This window comes from Sinocyclocheilus rhinocerous, unplaced genomic scaffold (genome assembly GCF_001515625.1).
Source record: "Sinocyclocheilus rhinocerous isolate Xijiao unplaced genomic scaffold, SAMN03320098_v1.1 scaffold85, whole genome shotgun sequence".
Lineage (NCBI taxonomy): Eukaryota > Metazoa > Chordata > Actinopteri > Cypriniformes > Cyprinidae > Sinocyclocheilus > Sinocyclocheilus rhinocerous.
The window spans coordinates 94538-111150 of NW_015649998.1; the positions used below are offsets into that span (position 1 = coordinate 94538).

At 36.2% G+C, this 16613-nt stretch overlaps 1 protein-coding gene across 1 annotated transcript; it reads left to right on the top strand.

Moving 5' to 3' along the window:
- The first annotated feature begins 3182 nt into the window (after positions 1 to 3182).
- On the top strand, positions 3183 to 12451 carry ttll3 (tubulin tyrosine ligase-like family, member 3). The gene is made up of 13 exons (XM_016515915.1): positions 3183 to 3301; positions 3733 to 3806; positions 4497 to 4600; positions 4744 to 4909; positions 7369 to 7424; positions 7538 to 7666; positions 7765 to 7879; positions 8161 to 8271; positions 8345 to 8537; positions 9459 to 9607; positions 9687 to 9930; positions 10317 to 10752; positions 11455 to 12451. The coding sequence occupies exons 2-13, from the start codon at positions 3788 to 3790 to the stop codon at positions 12058 to 12060; spliced, it is 2328 nt and encodes a 775-aa protein (XP_016371401.1). The 5' UTR covers positions 3183 to 3301; positions 3733 to 3787; the 3' UTR covers positions 12061 to 12451.
- Positions 12452 to 16613: the final 4162 nt, after the last annotated feature.

A 16613-nucleotide genomic window follows, 5' to 3' on the forward strand; every position in this document is an offset into this window, starting at 1 on the left:
TTGGAAAGAGGTACTGACTGTGGCAGCATCATATGTCGTTCAGCCAACCAGAGAGCTCGAAATGGGACTGTTGCTGAAGCTGTAATTCGATTGATGCAGTTTTGCACCTATACAGGAAAGTGCCAGAAATAGTTGTACAATTCATGAGAGCGAAAATAATGTGAGCAGCGTCTCAAGGCAGTGAAGTCTATATAAGGTCATGTCGTATAGTGATACGCAATGTACTACAATTAGTAGCGAAAAAGCATGATTTAGTGACTAAGTAAACTACTTTTTAAAGCCACAATGCTGTAATTGATTAGTGAATAGGGGTTTATTTTTGTGATAAGTGAATAAACGTCATTATCAATGCTACTCATTTATTTTTCGCGCTACAAATATGTCTGCATACGTAAAATCACTTATTTGGCTTATCTAGACAATAATTAAATAAATAAAATAATTTATTATTACGTAATTATTTTCTCTCTGCTTTCCACAAGATATATAAAGACGCATAATACCATGGTGTTTTAAATTCCTGTTTCATCTCACACAGCTGATCAACTCATAATCATGAGTCATAACATTTCTTTAAGCTATATCATACATTGCCATCTAGTGGCTTTTCTTATGCACAGGCAGCCTTACATAGACTGACTTTATTCCAAAAAGACAGGTAATCACAAATAAACAATGCAAAACATAAATATTTTAGAGGCAGTCCACGCAGTGTCTATGGAGCAGTTTACTCTTACAGTAATCATGCATTTGATAGCCTAAATAGTGATGTGCATGTTATTGTGTTCTTTCTGGCCAAGCTAAAAGATCACGTAGACTGGACAACTGATATGACGCTTTAACAATCAATCTGTTATTGAACAGTGAATTATTCAAGTGCCTTTCAAAGCGACTAAATATGACACTTTTAATAGACAATAAAATGTTAGCTAATTGTTATTATTGTGCCGCCTGGGGAGATCTCTATGATATAATGAGGATGTGGTTTTCAACCCCCCTGATATTTCTGAAACAGTCTATATTTAGCGCTAATATGCGTAATAATTCAAAAGCCTATATTTCTTTAGTTTATGTCTTTAATGTAATGGAGCCAAAAGAGTACAATAAAGGGATGCTAATTGAATATTTCATAAAACGCCGTTGTGGTTAAACATTATCTAAATATTAGATATTAAATTCCTAAGTGTACAACCGTAGCATTATGCTTTCCGGGGGTTTGACGCACGGCGTCATCCGTTTCCAGGAAACAGTTGTTAAGGGTGATGTAAACAGCACGCTGGTGCTGGAATGTGGGATGCAATTATAGACCGAACGTGCAGCGTCGATAAGATATTTTGTGGCAATGGGGGCGAGAGGGAACACACAGTACTATTGATCCCTGCACTAATGGGGCGCCCGGATGTGTTTGTATTCCATTCAAGAATTTTAACATTAAAAGGAAGTCTTATGTAGATGGTGATTTATGACATAATATGGCACATTACAGACTGTTTCCTATAGCAGATGTCCTATTCTAAGTTACTGGAGGAGTAAAACGAATAAACAGACTTATCAGTTATGCAATAAACACATAAGTACGCATCGTATTAACTACCTGATAGCTCAGCATGCTCTCCTGGTCGCTGTTTTCGGCAGGCATGGTTAACTCCGTTGTAAAGCAGAGTCAAAGGTGCGTCGATTGCAGCTTCCACAGAAAGAATACAGCGACGCGGATCAGATTCGCAGTTCCTGTTGAGAAACTCCAGATCACTTGATGCATATATGGTTAGACATGAAGTACTCTTGATCCCGTCTTAAACTAACATTGAGAAGTACACGCGCATTCGCCCTGTCTATACTTTAATGCTGTTGTTAGGCGCGCGCTCTCCAGGACTTGGAAAGAGGTACTGACTGTGGCAGCATCATATGTCGTTCAGCCAACCAGAGAGCTCGAAATGGGACTGTTGCTGAAGCTGTAATTCGATTGATGCAGTTTTGCACCTATACAGGAAAGTGCCAGAAATAGTTGTACAATTCATGAGAGCGAAAATAATGTGAGCAGCGTCTCAAGGCAGTGAAGTCTATATAAGGTCATGTCGTATAGTGATACGCAATGTACTACAATTAGTAGCGAAAAAGCATGATTTAGTGACTAAGTAAACTACTTTTTAAAGCCACAATGCTGTAATTGATTAGTGAATAGGGGTTTATTTTTGTGATAAGTGAATAAACGTCATTATCAATGCTACTCATTTATTTTTCGCGCTACAAATATGTCTGCATACGTAAAATCACTTATTTGGCTTATCTAGACAATAATTAAATAAATAAAATAATTTATTATTACGTAATTATTTTCTCTCTGCTTTCCACAAGATATATAAAGACGCATAATACCATGGTGTTTTAAATTCCTGTTTCATCTCACACAGCTGATCAACTCATAATCATGAGTCATAACATTTCTTTAAGCTATATCATACATTGCCATCTAGTGGCTTTTCTTATGCACAGGCAGCCTTACATAGACTGACTTTATTCCAAAAAGACAGGTAATCACAAATAAACAATGCAAAACATAAATATTTTAGAGGCAGTCCACGCAGTGTCTATGGAGCAGTTTACTCTTACAGTAATCATGCATTTGATAGCCTAAATAGTGATGTGCATGTTATTGTGTTCTTTCTGGCCAAGCTAAAAGATCACGTAGACTGGACAACTGATATGACGCTTTAACAATCAATCTGTTATTGAACAGTGAATTATTCAAGTGCCTTTCAAAGCGACTAAATATGACACTTTTAATAGACAATAAAATGTTAGCTAATTGTTATTATTGTGCCGCCTGGGGAGATCTCTATGATATAATGAGGATGTGGTTTTCAACCCCCCTGATATTTCTGAAACAGTCTATATTTAGCGCTAATATGCGTAATAATTCAAAAGCCTATATTTCTTTAGTTTATGTCTTTAATGTAATGGAGCCAAAAGAGTACAATAAAGGGATGCTAATTGAATATTTCATAAAACGCCGTTGTGGTTAAACATTATCTAAATATTAGATATTAAATTCCTAAGTGTACAACCGTAGCATTATGCTTTCCGGGGGTTTGACGCACGGCGTCATCCGTTTCCAGGAAACAGTTGTTAAGGGTGATGTAAACAGCGCGGTGGAGCTGGAGTGTGTGCAGTGCGCATGCGCTGAACGAGAGTTTCTCCGCAGCTCTAACGGGCTGGCACGCTGGGCGCACCAGTGACCTTATCGATTTCAACAGACGGCTTCTGGCGGGTGTCAAATCCAGAGGTGAACGTCGCAATCCAGGTGAGTTTGCTCAGCGATCCTCAAGATCAATATGGCCGTGAACGGGCCTGCGGAGCTCACGTGTTTTTTGTTATTTTTTAAGTTTTATAATGTCAAGTGGATCTATAAACCAGTGAAATAAGTTTTAAATTAAATATTGCGATGTGCTTCTTTATTTACTCAGTACAGTTTTCAGGGAGGAATGTGCATAGAATAGTTTTGTTTTTTTTGTATGTTGGATCCGAGCATGAGCTTCTGTGTAAAGTCGTTTCCAGGCAGTTACAAATTACAGTGTTCAACTATTGATGCATTGTACAGTACGTGCGGCTTTCACTTCTCATGGTTATCAGTGTGACAGAGAGCTGTCACCTCTCCAGTTTAATATGTATTGCTGTGTGAGAGAGTTAAAGAGTGAACAATGTGCATTAAATTAATCTCACTTCGAACTTTAGGTTAAAAAGAGAAAGACTGATCCATTTTGTGAGTGATGTGAGAATTAACTCAAACATGCACCAACATATGCAAGGTACAGTATATACACACTTTTGCCACATACATTTTTTTTTCTCTCTTATGATGTTACCTAACATACAGTACACTCACAGAGACCTTAGAAGCTGAAAGTAAAAGTTTGGGGTCAACAGGTTGTTGTTTTTTTTTGGAAAGAAATTATAATAATAATTTTATTCAGCAAGTAAAGGTAAAGACATTTATAATGTTACAAAAAGTTATTATTTCAAATAAATGCTGTTCTTTTCAAATTTCTATTCATCTAAGAATTCTGAAAAACAATTAAAAAAAATATAAAATTCTGATAATATTTCACAATATTACGGTTTTACTGTATTTTTGATCAAATAAATGTAGCCTTGGTGAGTATAAGAGATGTTTTTCAAAGACATAAAAAACCCTTAAATATTTGAACAGTAGTGTATATCAGTGAGATACTCTCATAGGCACAGTGATGTTTATACTGAAATATTGATATTAATAACCTACACCTAAAAAAAGAAACCTGTTGACATTATTAGACTGAAATCAAAACATGATTTGGACTATGAATTGTTTCAGATAATGAGGACCAATTTAAATGTTGTTTTTCAGTATATTTGTGAAACTTTGGCCCACACAACTATTGCCAAATCCTACACTCACAAGATCAACCCTGTTATTTATTTTGTACAGCATTTTTGTAAAGCATTTCTGTATGTCACAGTGCAACCCTTGGAAGGAAGAGCTCGTTGTAATTATGTAAATCTGCGTATGATAAATGGGGACAGACTGAAGACAGCTAAGACTCTAGTGGACAAGGCAATAAAGGTTAGGCTTCTAAAATCCTAATGAATCATAGCAGAAGACGTGCATGGATGAACTCAGAATGATCTTTAATTTTATAATAATAATAATGATGACATTAAGATCTCAATGAACATGCACTGTCAATTTTGTTGATTCTGATGTAGGAGAAGAAAGTGTTCTCGGTGCTGGGTCCCTATCCTGTAATCCGTGCAGGCCTGCGTGCAAGAGGATGGGTGGAGCGGCGACTACCACGGCCCTCTGTCCCCCAGCCCCGTCGACATGATCTTGAAACAGAAGCCACCGATGAGGGTGACAGCAGTGATGATGATGGTGAGAGTCTCTGACAGAACTAAGATGAGACCCTATGCATCACTCTGCGTAGACACATGATAAGGCTGGTCGGTTTCTGTGTGTGTGCGTGGGTTTACTTACTAGCTATACACAGGGGACAAAATTGTACCCAGAAGTTAGTTACGGACACAATGTTCTGTTGGGGATGTTTTAAATGTAAACATAATTTAAAAAGACAAGAAAATAGCTATAGCTATATTCAACTTTGTCTAGCACCCTTTTGTCAATCAGCATGATCCCTGTTTCTAAGTAATTATAATTAAATTAATTTAAACAACAGAAGGTTATGGTTTTTCCACAATTACATTTTTTAAACAAGTTACTACTTTTATTTTGCAAGGACACATTAAATTGATCAAAAGGGACAGTAAAGACATTTATAATGTAATATTTCAAATAAATGTGTTCATTTGAACTTTCCATTCATGAAAGAAATGTGAAAAAATCAAGGGTTTCACAAGAATTGATAATAATAAGAAGAAATGTTTCTCGAGCATGAAATCAGCATAGTAGAATGATTTCTGAAGGAGCGTGAGATGGGTGTGCGATATGACGATTTTTGGACGATTAAAATGTCTCCACGATCTGCTTTTGAAAAAATATCGTAGTATCGTGCTACAGCGCGCCTCCGTCTACTCTACAACGCGACATACATTCACATCAAATGTTATCTCAGCCGTAGAGTTACTCTCAGGGGACACTGCTCTTATTAGCAATCACAAAAGTATATTATTTGCATGTGCTTTAAAGCCTTGCCAGTTAAACATTTCATTGGTACGCTGTTCTGACGTGCGCTTTCTCTGAGCGCCTACACATGAAGCGCGCACGTGCAAAAAAGCTTGTCAACAGAGCCTTATTACTGGAGTGGACTAAGTTATATTTCACATCTGATTGCGCTAATACTGTCAAAAACACACAAGGATTACATATAAATACAGTTGGTTATGTCTAAAGTGAAAGTAAACATTTGAGAGAAAAACGGATGCGTGCCTGTGTATATTAGATGCAGCTCTTAAAGCAACAGTACTAAACACCGGTTGTCATTAAAGGGATAGTTCACCCAAAAATTTAATTTCTGTCATTATTTACACACTCACATGTTGTCCAAAACCTGTATTCATTTCTTTCTTGTGCTGAACACAAAAGAAGATATTTTGAAGAATGTGGGTAACCAAACATGATAGATAATGTATTTAAGTGTTTTATTTTTATATTTGTTAATTCAATTTCGTGAATGCTACTGCTAAATACACCTACTGTACCTGAAAACTGTTTGTTTTATTTGTATATTATGTGTATTTGTAACGTGTATCTTTTGTTCTTATTTTTTAATAACAAAGATAAAATAATGACAAAGATTTTTATCTTTGCCCACTTTGGCCTAAATGTCTGTCATTCTTTTTTATTTTATATTTTGTTACCTTGTAAGTCTTTGTTTTTAAATTAGGGAAATTAGTTTGGCTGTAATGCTCAGACAACTTGCAAAATAGTAAAACCAACATGACAAAGAATCGTGATAAAATCACGAATCGTGATATTTCTGAAAAAAAAAAAAAAACGTGATATGATATTTTTTGCCGTATCACCCACCCCTACGTGAGAGTAGTAGTAATGGCTGCTGAAAATTAAGCTTTACCATCACAGGAATAAATTACATTTTAAAAAATATTAAAACAGTTAATTTAAATTATAATAATATATCTCAATATTAAAATTTTTACTGTATTTTTAATCAAATAAATGCAGCCTTGGTGAGCAAGAGACAAGAGACATTAAAATAATCTTACAAACCCCAAATTTTTAAACAATAGTGTAAATGTGCATATGTGTGTGTGTGTGTGTGTGTGTGTGTGTGTGTGTGACGTATACTGAAAATGCTATGCTTGGAGCATCCTGTGTAACTGTTTAGTTAATGACCCACTGCTCGGTATGATAGTAGTGATAGATAATAATGATTTAGATAATAAAATACTATGGAAGTAACTGGGGACCAGCAACTGTCAACAGAAGAAAATTAAGCTTTACCATCACAGGAATAAATTACATTTTAAAAAATATTAAAACAGTTAATTTAAATTATAATAATATATCTCAATATTAAAATTTTTACTGTATTTTTAATCAAATAAATGCAGCCTTGGTGAGCAAGAGACAAGAGACATTAAAATAATCTTACAAACCCCAAATTTTTAAACAATAGTGTAAATGTGCATATGTGTGTGTGTGTGTGTGTGTGTGTGTGTGTGTGACGTATACTGAAAATGCTATGCTTGGAGCATCCTGTGTAACTGTTTAGTTAATGACCCACTGCTCGGTATGATAGTAGTTTGAGTAGCTAACCTGACACCACTCATTCCAGCAAACAGATGTCAGTGACATAGATCACGCTTTCTGTCCCTTGACTACTGTCACACCACCTTCTCTCTTTCTTTATGCAGACTTAGGAGAGGAGGGAGAGAGGGACGATGAGGCAGATGATCTGTACGATCTAATGGTACGTTTAGAAACTCTGGAATTCCATTTCACTGATAGTTGCCATAGAAGCTGGGTTTTTGAATGTGATTTGTCGACAGTGGGCAGTCTCTGATCATTATTTTAAATCCCTAGACACGGTTGGTTCGCAATGAGACGCCATATTTCTACTGGACAACCAAGAGGGATTCAATCGACTGTCGGTCTTTACGTAAAGACCAGATGACCAATCATTACGCAAAGGCGGGATCTTTCACCACCAAGGTTCATCACAAATTTAACAACTGAAGCTTTTGAAACCAAAATTCTTCTATATAAAAACACTTTCTCATACTCATTACCTTTCATTTCATCTTTGTCAGGTTGGTTTGTGTATGAATTTAAGAAATCTGCAGTGGTTTGATGCAGCAGATCCAGATACATTCTTCCCACGCTGCTACAGACTGGGGGCGGAGAATGATAAACATGCTTTTATTGGTCAGTACTCTTAATCTTTATTGTCCCCTATTGGCTACTTGTTTTCTTTTTATTTAACAGATGATTATTTTGCCCCAAAGAGATTTACACCACATGCATTGTACAGTCTCCCTGGAGCAGTCTGGGGTTAAATGTGTTGCTCACAGGCACAGTTGTGACCTATGTTCTATGTAGCTTTTCATGGGTTGCCCTATCATTGGATTGAACCTGCTGGATTGAACCTGTAATGTTACCAGACTTGATCCTCTGAAAGAAATTTATTTTGTTCTCTTTCTTTACAGAGGACTTCAGAAGGACTGCATGCACAAGTCTACTGCTGTATGTTTTGGAGAAGTATGGAGGGGATTCAGAGTGGGAGAGGAACGGAGAGGTGTATGATGCTAAATCTCATGGTATGACACACACTAACACAGACATACCCACATTAGGACTCAAACTTATTCACACATCTTCCCTCCTTTTTAGGTCTGAGCAAGCCGCGTAAACAGCATGCCAATCAGAGGGTTGGAATCTCGATAATTGACAATGCATTGCATATATGTCAGGAGTATCTGAACAGTTTAGAACACTGTGACATAGACATCACTTTGGAAACAATCCCTACCCTCTCAGAGCAGCAGTGGAAGGTGTTTCTTCGGAATTATTATTTAGTTATTCAGTGAGTATAATTTTTTATTATTATTTATAGTGCACTTAATGAGTCATATCATGTTTCTTTAAAAGTTTCAGGGCTGAAATTCTATAATGAAAATCATGAAATAAAACTAATCTGCTAAAATGTCTTATTCCAAATGTATGCAACTTTCTAACATGAGACAAATTACAGAATTTGTACACACAGTTATATGTCAACAATGGTGTTCAGCAACTTGGACTGTCCAATCACAATAAAGTTAAAAAAAGAATAAGTAGGATAAATATTATTATTCTTAAACATCAGAACATTTGGACCTCATATCAAACCTGAAACCAGTGAAAAAAACAAAATTGTTAAAAACATTTACTAATGTCATTAGTGGACACATTAGAGGAAATAAATACAGTTGTAAAAAAATTAGTTTTTTTGTTTGTTTTTTTGGTGGTGGAGTAAGGAGCACCTAAGGGGACATGGTAATAGGAAAAAAATATGAGACGATAGAAAAATTATTTTCACAATAATGTTCACAGAATTATTGTGTTCTGCTGAAAAACTTTGCATTCGTTCCCAAAAGTATTATATATACAGTATCTCACAGAAGTGAGTACACCCCTTACATTTTTGTAAATATTTTATTATATCTTTTCATGTGACAACACTGACGAAATGACACTTTGCTACAATGTAAAGTAGTGAGTGTACAGCTTGTATAACAGTGTAAATTTGCTGTCCCCTCAAAATAACTCAACACACAGCCATTAATGTCTAAACCACTGGAAGTTTTGCAAGCTTGGGGAACAAAAACGTTTTGTGAGAGTCTTGAGGGAGCACAAAGGATTTAGAAAAGAATGCAAAAGTATTGAAATGTAGTATTTCCTCATAACTATTTTTTGCCTAATCTGTAAAACAGTGCTAAAGCTTTCTTGCTATTTTCCTTTGCAGTGAAGGACTGACGATAGAGGGCTGTGAAGCCTATGTGGAGCGTTGTAAATGCATGCTGGAGCAGATGAGTCGTGTTTGCCCTCAGATGGAGACTGATGGACTCTGCAACATCTGGATCATTAAACCTGGGGCCAAGTCACGAGGCAGAGGTGAGTAGATGAAGACTGAAGGAAAGTGGAGTAAAAATACAGCAAAACTATTTAATTTACTTTGACTTTACTGTTGTAGGTATAATGTGCATGAACAGGTTGGATGAGATATTGAGTTTAGTAAATGCAGACCATGGCATCATGAAGGACAGTAAGTGGGTGGTGCAGAAGTACTTGGAGCGGCCTCTCCTCGTGCATGACACTAAGTTTGATGTAAGACAGTGGTTCCTGGTCACAGACTGGAACCCTCTTACTGTGTGGTTCTACCGTGAGTGCTACCTCCGATTTTCCACCCAGCCTTACTCCACTCATACATTGGATAGGTGAGAAAACAAATGCCAAACATTAAAGGGATAGTCCACCCCAAAATTAAAACGTTTACACACCTGCATGTTGTTAAAAACTTGTGTGACTTTTTCTGTAAAGCACAAAAAAGATATAAAAAAATGTTTTTCCATACAGTGAAAGTCAATAGAATCCAGTGTTGTTTTGGACCCCACTGACTTTCACTGCAATGACAAAAACTGTTGAAATTCTTGAAAATATCTACTTTTGTGTTCTGCAGAAGAAACAAAGTCATATAAATTTGCAACAACTTGAGTGCGAGTAAATGATGGCAGAATTTCCATTTTCAGGTTGAACTATTCATTTAAGAGAGATTGTTTATTAGGCTTCAATTAATCTTTTTTTTTCTGCTTTCCACCCTCAGTTCTGTACATCTTTGCAACAACTCCATCCAGAAGCATTTTCAACCAAGCCCAGATCGCAATCCTTGTCTACCCGCTGAGTGCATGTGGTCATGTTCACAGTTCCGCTCCTGGTTGGCTGCTTCAGGTCAGGATGATCTGTGGGAAGGGGTGGTTGTTCCAGGTATGCAGAAGGCCGTTATCCAAACTCTCTTGACTGCACAGGACAGTGTGGAACCTCGCAAAGCTAGTTTTGAGCTCTATGGAGCTGACTTTATGCTGGGACGGGATTTGCGACCTTGGCTGTTGGAGATCAATGCCAGCCCCACCATGGCACCCTCCACAGGGGTCACAGCTCGACTCTGCCCCGCTGTACAGGAAGACACTTTGCGGGTGGTGCTGGATCGACGCTGTGACCGCAACACTCACACTGGCGGCTTTCAACTCATATACAAACAGGTACACATAAACAATGTCAAGATCACCAAACTACTCATCATATATACTACTCATCAAAAGTTTGTGGTAAGATTTTTAAATCTTTCTTATGGTCTGGTCACCGAGGTTTCATTTATTTGATAAAAAATACAGTACAGTAATATTGTAAAGTGTTATTACAATTTAAAATAACTGTTTTCTATTTTAATATATATAAAATGAATAAATGTAATTTATTCCTGTGATGACAAAGCTGAATTTTCAGCAAACATTCTAATATAAGAAATTCTTCTAATATGATTTTTTTGATATATTGTCATTGTTAACATTTCTTATTATCTATGTTGAAAATAGTTGTGCTGCTTAATATTTTTGTGGAAACCATGAGATATTTTTTCAGGATTCTTTGATGATTAAAAAATTCAAAAGAACAGCGTTTATTTGAAATAGAAATCTTTTCTGTGACTTTATCAATTTAAAGTGTCCTTTCTGAATTAAACTATTATTATTTGGAAAAAAAACACGGACTCCAAACTTTGGTGGCATTTGACAATTAAATATCTGCTTTTAAATAATTACAAATTGATAGATTTTAATCAGTGGGGGTAAAATGTAATTGTCTTGAAAATGTCACAGAAAATCTAATAGCTTTTTGGGTCCTAATAGTGTCCTAAAAATTAACTTTATTTTCTATATGCAACATATTGTCTTTTTTTTCTTCAGGCAGCAGTAGAAGTTCCTCAGTATTTGGGAGTGAACCTTCTCGTAGAGGGGACTTCAATCAGGCGTACTCGAGCCCCTGTTTACAAGCCTCTTATTCAGTCTCACCCTGATCCGCTATCAAAATCCAGCAGTCACAAGTCTTCACTCATAAGCAGCCATTGCATTTCTGGTAAAGAGAACCAATCAGAAGAGGTAAAGAAGGCCTGGCCTACCCTCTCCTCTCGTGAGTTCACATTAGAGAAATCTTTGATCTTTCAACCTAAACTGAGGAAATGTCCCCAAAGACTCATTTTGCCCTCAACCTGTTGTGTCCTTCCTAGCCCAGCAGAACTTCATCCACAAAAGCTCTCACACACTCACACCCAGCCCGATCACCCCCCTACACACAGGACACGCAGCAACCTTCCATCGCTTTACCGTCCAACCCTATCACTGGACGTAATAAATCTACGACCCAGACAAACGCTCACTTCCGGTCGCTACAAACATGAAACACATACAGTCAATATATCTTATCCTGTCTTGCGCATGCAGAAATACCTGTCGCTAAACCATAGACTGACCATGGACACTTTTACGGAGAGAGAAGGGCCGAAGTCATCCTGAGGAACCTTTTGAAGAACATGATCTCATTCAAACAGATTCTTGTGTGATAATATGACCTAAAAGGAATGAATAAGTTTTAGATTGCATCAGTTGTATTGTGAGTTTATATTTCAATGCACTGTATTTAAAACCCATATACCTTGGCAATCTACTGTCAGAAATAAGAAAGAGAACAGCATATTAGTTGAGGAAGAGGATTCCAGCACCTTTTTCCTGAGCTCAAGCCTTTTTTTTTATCAGTTTTCTTCAAAAAAAGATCTTATGCAGAATATTGACTGATCACTTCCATATAATGGAAGCATACCTTGGCCAGGGTCTGTTAAGTTCCAAAAAAGACCAACAATCACATAAACAGTGCATTTGACTATACAACAGCTTGTAGAATTTTTACTTTTTGGGAAAACACATCTTTAACATAATGCATGAAATTTAATGTAAGATATACAGTGGTACTATTATGGAATGCCTAGTTCTGTAATATATTGATATGGGAATCTTGACTAGTATTAAGCTTAATGGTGCTAAATTTTGTATTCTTCAGAAACAATCAGGATGTTTCCTTATGAGCTGTTCATTGACAATGTTACTTATTGGAAACACTAGTGACATTCTCAAAATTGTAACATTTTATGCAATTTGAATCAAGCTAAGTAACAATTAGATTTTATATAACTTATTTTTCACTATTATGATGGTAAACCTTTAACCAAACTCACCACTAGATGGAGGTAGCATTCATCTTCATAATTTTTGTCAAGGCTCATCATCATGGGTATAAATAATATAGTATCTTTACATGCTAAATCCACTATGATGGTTTGTTATAATATATGTTAATACAGTTTGGTATGTCATTATGTCAAAAGGACAGGGTTTTAAGGACATTTTTTGTACTTTTGCATAAACGATCATCCTGATCATCTAAAATAAAAGGGAACACTTAAACTCCTTGAAATCTCTGAAATATTTGTGCGACTTATGCTCACTTAAGTCTCTATTGTTGTTTTACTCTACATATAATTTATATAATTTTTTTATTTATTATATTTCATTATTTTTATGCATTAACATTTATATGAAGACATTTTCAGAATGTTTGCATTTGACTAATTTAGAGACTCTGCACTCAGTCACATATCCAACACAAGCAAATCGAGACTGAAAACTTTAATATCAACAAACACTCACTTTATACACACCCATTGGCAGACACTGTTACAAATATTACTCACTTTTACCATTTAGCAGATCTCAAGATCTTCAAAAGATGTTTGTCTGATAGGAACAGCTTGTAGTTAAAATATAAAGTACTTCATGAGGGAATTATCTTGTAGTAAATGTGAAGTTCCCACTGTCCACCAAGCTTTTGCATGGCAAAACGCTTGTTTCCTTTTATCACTTTAGAGTGTCTATAATGCAGTATACCACGGAGGTGGTTTATTATCCATATGGCAATAAATGGGTATAATACATACTTTAATAAGCATGGAATTTTGCTCAATTGTATGTAGATGTCTGATTTCAGATGTCTACGTAGGAGAGTTGCCAAACCTCAAAAAAAAAAAAAAGACGGAATGTGGTAGCAAATCAACCAAACACATCTATCACCCCCTTCTTACTTTCTCTGTCACACACATGTAGGGGGTCTGTGAACTCTGTGTAACCTACAGAGGCACAACTCCACCACCAACCATGGCCATAAAAACCCATAGTGATACTTACGTTATACATATGTTCTACATTCAGGCCCATACATTGCTTAAACAAGTCAAACACTTTCTTCATTTTTTCTCTTTCCTGAATTATTTCAATTATATTATTCATACAAATCATTTCAATTATGTATAGGCCTAAATATATATTTATATAGAAGAGAAATGTATTCATGTTTTTACAGTACAGTTTTTTACAGACAAGTAATTACAGAGCCAAAAAAAGTAGGCATGCATGTATGTGCACATTTTTTAACACTCCTAGAGAGTTGTCTCGCTTTTCAAAAGTGGAGCTACACCATCAGGGCTGTGGTGATTGATTGATAATCCAAGCAATCAGCAAATGTCATTTCTCTGCTTTGGCTTTTCCTCAAAGATTCTTGACTGTCTTCCATGATGGTTTGACAGAAGTTCTTTGGAAGTACAGCATGGGAAGTACTGTATAAAAAGGCTGGAATGCCAGGTCGGTGACCCATTAAACCGTTAACTAAATGGGATGATTAAACTAGGAGAGAGACAGATAGCTGGGAGCAATGGGTTTAAGTGTAAAAAAAGAATCATGAGACTCTAAAATAACATCTTAAGCCTCTTACACACTTTACATACTGCATGCCCAGGAGGAAAATGACAACTTGACAAAAAAGCAGGATATTAGCAGGGCAGAATTGTTCAGTTTAGTGGTTAACATGCTTGCTTATCATGTATAATCAGTAATGCCATCTGATCATTTTTAACATTACCGATTGTTCATTAGCATGAATTTTATTATATATTTTATTATTTAGATTTTATTTATTATATAAATATTTTAATTTTTTATGTTGTGTTTCTTTTTTTATAAGCATGAAACAGAGAGATTTTAGGGAGAGTTCAGGGTGATCCTTTTTCCAGTATTTCAGAATGAAGAATCATGAGACTCTAAAATAACATCTTAAGGCTCTTACACACTTTACATACTGCATGCCCAGGAGGAAAATTACAACTTGACAAAAAAGCAGGATATTAGCAGGGCAGAATTGTTCAGTTTAGTGGTTAACATGCTTGCTTATCATGTATAATCAGTAATGCCATCTGATAATTTTTAACATTACCGATTGTTCATTAGCATGAATTTTATTATATATTTTATTATTTAGATTTTATTTATTATATAAATATTTTAATTTTTTATGTTGTGTTTCTTTTTTTATAAGCATGAAACAGAGAGATTTTAGGGAGAGTTCAGGGTGATCCTTTTTCCAGTATTTCAGAATGACTGCATTTCAAGATTTCATGCTGATAAAACAAAAACAATTAACGTTGTCAGACTGACTCAGTGTAAAGTAATTTAAAGTCAGCAGTTCTGGGGCGTCATCTCTTCTGAGTGACATAGGAACGCTAAGTGATTTATCAGCTCTCTAACATATTACCATCTGCCCTGTAACCACATCATAAAATATGAACACACGTTTATATGTGCAATATGTGCAGCAGTTGTGTGTTTGCCTGAATGCTGTGTGTGTGTGATTGGTTCTTCATTCATCTGTTGCAGGACAAAGGAATGGTTGTCGTCATCACTATATTTCTTCCGTTTCTCTATTAGAATGTCCTCTGGTCAGTCAGCTCTTTAGAGGTGTAATTCAACTAAAAAGGTAAACACTGTCATTATTTACACTCATTCCTAAAATTTATTAGAATACTAATGTACTGTACAGCAGACAAGATGTCCATGAGGATCTTTGTTGTGATTACAGAGGTCCCATGAGGAGAGAAAGGAGTTTTGCATTACATAAGAGGCATAAATATAGTCTGTCTGTACATATGATGAACAGATGACAAGAAAAACACCCAAAGCTTCCTTGAATTTTAGTGGACAACTGAGCCGGAGTATTCAAAACTATGCAATCTCAAAAAGTCATGTTAAACCTGGTGAACATGTGCAGTCCTGCTCTCCTGCCATATCTGATCTGATTACAACACTGTTAATAAATTGTGTATGTACAGTATCTCTACTCAGAATCTCAATCTTCTCAATATTTTAAATTACAATAAATCTCAAATTCCCAGCCTCTATGGAAATGAAAAAACATGCCATGAGAAAGCATTGACCTTAATGCACTACCACACCTGAAGGCTACGTATGAAGGCTAGTGTGCTGTTTAAGCAGGTAAAACATGTTGGAGTCATACACTGACATGATCACCTTCACCTGCTAAACTGCTGTACACAGGGACGCTGCAGACAGATCATATTTGCTTAAATTGACTCACTTTCTCATCTTTCAGCATCCCAGCTGACACTGAATAAGCCTGTTCCCCATTCCTGTCCTTAAGGAATGTGTGTGTGTGCTTGTGTGGGTGTCAGTTCATTTCTCCCCTATTTTCTGACACTCACTAACATACAGAGTGGCATCCTGCATCCTGTTTTCATTCCAGCTATTCCATTGTACAGAGGGACGCTGCAGACAGATCATATTTGCTTAAATTGACTCACTTTCTCATCTTTCAGCATCCCAGCTGACACTGAATAAGCCTGTTCCCCATTCCTGTCCTTAAGGAATGTGTGCTTGTGTGGGTGTCAGTTCATTTCTCCCCTATTTTCTGACACTCACTAACATACAGAGTGGCATCCTGCATCCTGTTTTCATTCCAGCTATTCCATTTTTTTTTTTGTTAAATGAGAATACGTCCAACTCTAATGTGCATGAATGCATTCATCTTATGTGCTTTCAAATCCAACATGTGTATTAAATGTGTGCATTATTAGTTTTGGTATTTGGTATCTATGGTATCGAGCTTATATATATATATACAGTGGGTACGGAAAGTATTCAGACCCCCTTAAATTTTTCACTCTGTTATA

Excerpts from the sequence above, each read along its gene's own strand:
- ttll3 (XM_016515915.1), top strand. Across the intron at positions 7,425-7,537 it reads ATGATCTGTACGATCTAATG|ACACGGTTGGTTCGCAATGA; the intron begins GTACGTTTAGAA and ends TTAAATCCCTAG. Across the intron at positions 9,931-10,316 it reads TCCACTCATACATTGGATAG|TTCTGTACATCTTTGCAACA; the intron begins GTGAGAAAACAA and ends TTCCACCCTCAG.